Source organism: Bactrocera latifrons, unplaced genomic scaffold, assembly GCF_001853355.1.
Source record: "Bactrocera latifrons isolate USDA-ARS-PBARC rearing strain unplaced genomic scaffold, ASM185335v1 scaffold_198, whole genome shotgun sequence".
In the NCBI taxonomy this organism is placed as follows: domain Eukaryota; kingdom Metazoa; phylum Arthropoda; class Insecta; order Diptera; family Tephritidae; genus Bactrocera; species Bactrocera latifrons.
In genome coordinates this window covers 493,594-500,290 of record NW_017535496.1, presented here as the reverse complement: position 1 = coordinate 500,290, position 6,697 = coordinate 493,594, and the positions used below count along the sequence as shown (strand labels likewise).

The following is a 6,697-nucleotide window of genomic DNA, read 5'->3' as shown; positions in this document are numbered from 1 at the left end:
CGTAATTTCTCAAGCGCGACGTGCTTAGAATTTAAGAAAGTGCCTTCGTGAAATATTGTTGCTGTTCTATTAAAATTGAGCGGTAAATTTATTATAATTCGCCTGGAAATTTATGCGACTGTAAATGTGTAGACGCACACGCATTTGTTGTTTTGTTTTTGGCAGCAACCTTAAGCTGTGGTAGTTTTTACTTTGTGTTAAAGCTCCATGAAACCTGCTTGTTGCCAAAAAAAAAAAAAAATGTTTGGTTGGAAAAAGTGTAAAGTTTTAATTTAAGTTAGGCTCTTTTGTTAGTAGTAGTGTGGGAATTCAAGGCCTCAAGCCTGATGAACATTCAGTCAGCCATGCTGCTTTAATTGGCTGCACTGCTTTCCGTGAATTGAACCGCCGAAGCAGATACGCTCTCGTTAAGTTCTAAGTCGATAAGCCCCAACCTATTTGAGTGGTTTCGCCATGGAGGCTCAAAGCCATTTGTTGGCCGAATTGCCTTCAAAAACAGTCCTCTAATCATTTTAAGGGGTTACATRGTTTTCCACGCTTAAAAAACAGCCTTTTTGCAATCATTTTTTTCGCATGCAAAAAATTAAATATATTATTATTATTTTTTTTTTTTTTGTTACACTATTAAGGGTTAAGGTAGGGTAATCTTTTTTCTAAAAAAATTTTTCTTGTGCATTTTCTGTTTCCTTAAACCCTTAGAATTAATGTAGAAATCCATTTTACCATTGGCAGGTTTCGAAAAATACTCAAAAATGATAATACCGCTCGACGTTCATAGCGTTTGGAGTGCACACCTGCTACGGTACACAACAGTACCTAAAACTTTAAACGCGTTTTGCTCAAAGCATACTTTCTTACACTGGCGAACATGATTCCGGTCGAACTACTCAACCGATTTGCTTAATTCTTTTTTAAATGTTCACAAAACGCCTGGCTATCGTCTCTACTAGATAAGGCTACCTCGTAACTTTTTATAATTTATTGACAATGTTATGACAAAATTTATGTAAAAAAGCATGGGAAAAATTAAAAAAAAATAAAAAAAAAAAATAAAAAAAAGTTAATTACTTTTTTATTTATCAACATTTTTTCATGATTTTAGTAGGGACGATAACCATTCACTTTTTAAGATGATCCAAATGACATGAGAAATCGTGTCCGCCAGTAAAAAAAAAACGCATCTCATTCACCCAGCCATTTTTCCGACAGATGTTATCAAAAAATTCCGAAAAAATTTGTTTATACACTCCACGATATACTTCATGATATGTGAAAAAAAGTTCTATCGTCGAATAAAAATTTCTATTTAAAAAAATGTAAAAAAAAAAATATATATGCCAGATTACCCTACTTTAGGTAAATGTAATCTTTGTTGATGAATAATTTGTGGGTTAACTTCGTACCAAAATCGACAAAATCCTTATCGTTTTGAAATTGTTCCAAGGCAAAATCTGCAAATTCACGACGTTTACGGTGGCCCAATGGTTTCAGTTCTAGAGTGAGAACAAAATCCACCTGATTGTGGTTTGAGACAATCGCAATTCCCTGGAACGTCTTGAAATCGTCAAATTGYGGTCTCCGGCAACACTTGCCGAAGGGCAGCAATATTTTCTTTACTTCGAGCGGCTTTCTATCCTATTGCCACTTGAAGCTCCTCTAAATAAAATGTACACTCGAAATTTTCAACAATTCTACGAATAGCGTGCGCAGTCGGAAGATTATTACGATCATACACAAAACGAAAATGGCAAAATTCCATACAAGCACTTGATTTCGACCGTTCAGTTTGTATGGCAGATATATTCTAAAGAGCTCCGATATCGCCAGTTCAGACAAGTGAACAGCTTTTTAGGGAGGTATCTCAAAACATAAGGAACTGTTTCGCCATACAGACAAACCTGTATATATATAGTATCCGACAAAACTACGGATACCCTAGCACAATTTTCACTAGTCTTTGAATATTTAGTAGAGCCTTCATGTTTCTGAGCGTAAAATTCAGCGTAGAAACCGAGAAGGTTGTTATTTCACGCTCTACAAGATATATAAACCTTTTATGAGCAAAAAGAACTTGAAAACACGATTGGAATTAGTAAAAAGAAGAAAGTATAATCAAAAACCGTCAAGTTTTGGGAAAACTGTTAGCTGCAGTGGTCCATCAAAACTGGTCACGGTCGAAAGCAAATTGATGAGATAGTCCAGTCGTGCAGCAGCTAAGTACAAAAAAAAGTTGGGAAAGAATATATCGATCGAAAATCGTCAGAGCTCCTACGGTATCCTGCCCAAATCCCTTACTTAAATATTGTTGCGCATTTATGGCAATATTTGGATGAGCAATCGTCTTGATGTTCCAATAAACGAGAGGTTTTTAATAGACTACAGAACTTTTGGGAAGAATATACTACAATCGCTTTTCTTCAAAACTTTATAGATAGCCTGCATGAAGTATTTTTGTAAATAAGTAAGTAATTAACGCTAAAGGTGGCCATTCTAAATATTGAAGTCCTACTTAGAAGATAGCCCTATAATATTATATATAGGTATAAGACAAATAAATGAGGATTACACCATAACCTTAGGTCTATTGATCCGTCTTCTAAATCATCCCAGCATAGTGGGACGATGTGTTCCCTGTTTGGAAACATGAATACCAWCGCCTTGATACTGCAGACTGCTATGCAGTCAATTAGAAGGTATTCTGAAGTTCCAAGCCCCCTGCCGCAGAAACGACAATTCGCACAAGCAGCTAGGTCTATATTATAAAGGTATGGTGCATTGGGTTACGTTCCGATTAACTGATCAGCTGTTTTCTACACTCCTGCACCAGTATTGGTTTGATCTCCTGGTTATAAGTTGCCTTAAGCGCCGCTTGACTGTCGCTAAATGTGGTTACACGTTAGTTGCGATACGCACCGATTTACGGTTAAGACTTCTGCTTGAAAATTGCTGAGAAAACTTCCCATAGATATGTATAGTTTGTTGTGTGGTCCTGCGACTCCTACTCCACCAATTAACTTCAACGTTTTCGAAGCGTCAGTGTTGATTGTACCATCTTCAAGTAGTAGCTCTGAAGCACACCTCATATATTTTCCTAGTAAACCCCTATATTTTATCATTTACTTCGTGGCAAATTGTTGCGTAGTTTGTACATGAAGATACTGCCCTCTAAATCAAGTTCACACTCCAGCGGGTAGGAAAAAAATTGCTGCTAATTCAGCGGGATACGACATGAACTTCGCACATTTGTCTTTATCGCTTACATACTTACGTTCTCACATGTGTTTGTAAGTAGTAAAAGTAAGGCAGTAAGTAAGTGTGCTCGAAAGCGTGCGGAAACTAATCAGTCGTTGCCGCAAAACTTGGCGATATGAGTTCAATTATCAGCACCGTACATATATATTCGGTTTATAACTGCTTAGATATACATATACATAGCTACACTAAGTACTTACATACATACATAAATATACGACAATATTTATATGTTTGTATATTTTGTATTATTTACAGGTTCAGCCAAGCAACTGGAAAATACGGAACTCTCCAACGGCATTGTCCAAGACGAACCGGAGATAATCGCCCAACAGACCGATAAAGTCGATATACTGCTACATTGTATTAAATCATCAACGCGTGATGCCGCCTGGATTTATGGACAAGTGTTGTGCCAAATTATACGTGATTTAGTGCCACCGAATGAAATATTGACGAAGGTCATAAAAGAGTTTCTCGCCATAAATCAACCGCATTGCGATGTTATGGCAATGATTGTGTATCAGGTAAGTCGTGCGGACGACCAAACACACACAAACACCCACCAACACATGTAGAAATAAATAGAAATATATACGTATGTACAGTTTGTGTAGAATAAAAGAGAAGCACTGCATCATTCGAGCGCTTTGAATAGTGAAGTTGTGGCGGGTTGCGGCGTTGCGGTATTGTTGCATGTTGTATGTTGTATGTTGTATGTGTGACACAAGTTGGTCACAAATAGTGTGCAGCACTAAGAAAAAAAAAAAAATCGTATATGCGAGGATTTCTTATGTAAACAAGTGTAATTACATATGTGTGTGTGTGTGTGCAAGTATCAACCTCAAACGGGCGAGTGGGTTATGATGGTGCTGGCGTTCAACTCACGAAGCCATGTAGTCGAGTCACCTTTTGGGGTCGCGTGCTGTTTTATATGAATTTGAGTTGCACTCTTCATTTTGATGTTTTATCTGCGCAATCATTTCGTTCCATTTTGCTACCGCGTGTCTGCTCACTGCTCTATATTTCGGCGCGCATTTTCGCCATTACTTTGTAGATACCGCTTTTATTGGGGAAAATAAAAGCAAACTGAGTTATATCTGTAATAAAGTTATCTTAAAATAGTAAAACTAAATTCTAAGTCGCACGAAATACCTAAATTGCGTGTATGCAGCCAAGATCAAATTTGACCCGGACTGATYCATTCATTATATATATAAATATTCTTAGATCGTTCCCACCTGTTGTTATGACCGTGTAAAGTTTTAGCACCATATAAGTCACATATTGGCAGCTCTTTGTTGAAAGCCCAAGTAGCTTGCGATGGTGATATATAATACAAATATTATCAAAATTTATGGTAGAGATAAAATATATTTATTTAGAAGTAGTTCGGAACATTTCTTAAGTAATTTGCAAGAATGCTGCCGTTTTGACCGTCTTTGGCCGGACAAAAATCCGTTTCCGTGCCGACTATCGCGGGAATGGATTAGATTAATTCTTCTAGTYGATGGATAGAATGGTCGGACAAATGTCATTCTTGAAAGTTTTCAATGTTAAGGACTTTACTGATTTTGACATGAGCCTTCCTATGTAAATTGGGGACCGAGTCCGCATTGTCTGAATTATTCACCTGCGATTAAAAACTGAACCAACCGACCAACCAGAGATAATATATTTTCCTACTGAAAATAATTCTCCTAAACGTTATTTTAGATCTGGTGCAAGTCAGGGTTACTCGATTTGGCTATTAGGTCATCGTTGCGTATTATCTTCTAACACGACCAAAATGGAACATTTTACATATTTTGAGACCTTTGAGACTTTAATGCCACATTACCACTAGGACAYTTTCGTCACCGTTATGACAGATTGMACGGATAGACATTATTCTCCATTTGAAGAATTTTCAAGCATTAAAGCTTCCAAAGATYTGAGAGAATGCTTCAGTCTTGAATCGAACACTGTTAAACGTATTCGATGATGGTTCAAAACTTTTTGTCAAGCTGGTAGGAAAGTGTATACACTGGAGTAGTGACTTGTAATTGATGGCGCTCAAAATCCTTAACCAGTTGCTGGAGCAGTTCCAGTTGTGAATTTTGACTATAATGTTACATAAACTTGTCTTCCAAACCTTGCTAAATTATTTGTCCCTGCTTTCCCACCTCTGTGCTAGAAGAAGTATTCTGCAGAAGAACTGGAATTTAGAAAGGATTCCTGCGAGAAATTTTGAACTTATAAGGAATATTATTTTCACTTTTTTTTCCAATAGCTTGTGTATTACTCTGTTAAGTTTGCTAAGAATGTTTGACTCAAAGGAAAGTGAGGTTCCGCTATACACCATTAATTTTTGCTCATTACTAGATATAGTATAATACTATTACGGGATTTTGTTTTTGCCAAAAATAAAAAACAAATAGATAATAGATATAAAAAAATAGAATTTTCAGTTTTCGTTAGGACTTACTTAAGCTCATAGCGACCCATTTCGTAAATTTTAGACTTTTTACTGAATATCTGTCACTTTCTGAATGGTATTTGACGTTTCCAATGTCGAAACATAGATAATTCAAAATTAAAACGTTAGATGGCCCACCCATACAACCACTGTTCAAAGGAAATTTTTTCTAGTTTCAGCCGAAAAGAGTTTGAGTGTGACGGAGACACAAACACACAGACTTCTTACTCCCTTCTGGACACTTATGTCATTTCTCTCAGTGGACAATTATTGTCTGTGAACTATTTGCGCCAGCGGGTAGCGGCTGCCGAAAAGTGCGAACAAAGAAATCGYCTAAGCTTTGCGCAAATATATGACGGTGCGCCACTTCAGTCAAGGCAAGTGAACAGGCACACATACATTTAGATTTTTATACGTGTATGTGTGCAACACCTGCCACATACGCGACGCCTTAATGTGTGTGCGTGATTTTGCCCCACTTTCCCCYTTTGGCAATTACAAAATTGATGACAAACTAAATGGGCCACTAGAAGACGCACTCCTGGTAGCGCACACATATAAAGGGTGTTGTTTTCTAGACATATGATTGTCAAGAGGAATTGGATTTTGTAAGCCCGCAAARSCAARACCCTTCTGCAAATTCTTCCATAAAGTGATTGGGCACATCCCTTATTGCTGCGCCCAATGGTGTTATTTGGCTCTTGTTCGATGCTTYGCTCTACAGCAGCAATATCGTCATTGCGATGCGAAACCGATCCATGGTTACTGTAATTATCGACTCTGCTGGGGATTCTCCAGACCGATGCGTCGGGTCAAGCAAACCATTAGCTTGGCAAAAAATTTGCACGATTTGCAAATATTACTGCGAAGTAAGTCTGGCATGATGAAATGACAAACCGAACAGAGAATAAATCAACTAACAATGTTGTCGTATATCTCATAGAGCTCATCATTGCATCGACTGCGGTAATCGCTTTTGCCAAAGCG

At 37.5% G+C, this 6,697-nt stretch overlaps 1 protein-coding gene across 1 annotated transcript in view; it reads left to right on the top strand.

Annotated features, from left to right (window-relative positions):
* LOC108967748 overlaps positions 1-6,697 on the top strand; it is a gene marked incomplete at its 5' end in the record, with an annotated part of 93,876 nt that overhangs the window by 84,312 nt on the left and 2,867 nt on the right. Inside the window, 1 exon segment of the mRNA XM_018931358.1 lies at positions 3,511-3,779. Coding sequence (XP_018786903.1) covers positions 3,511-3,779 — 269 coding nt within the window.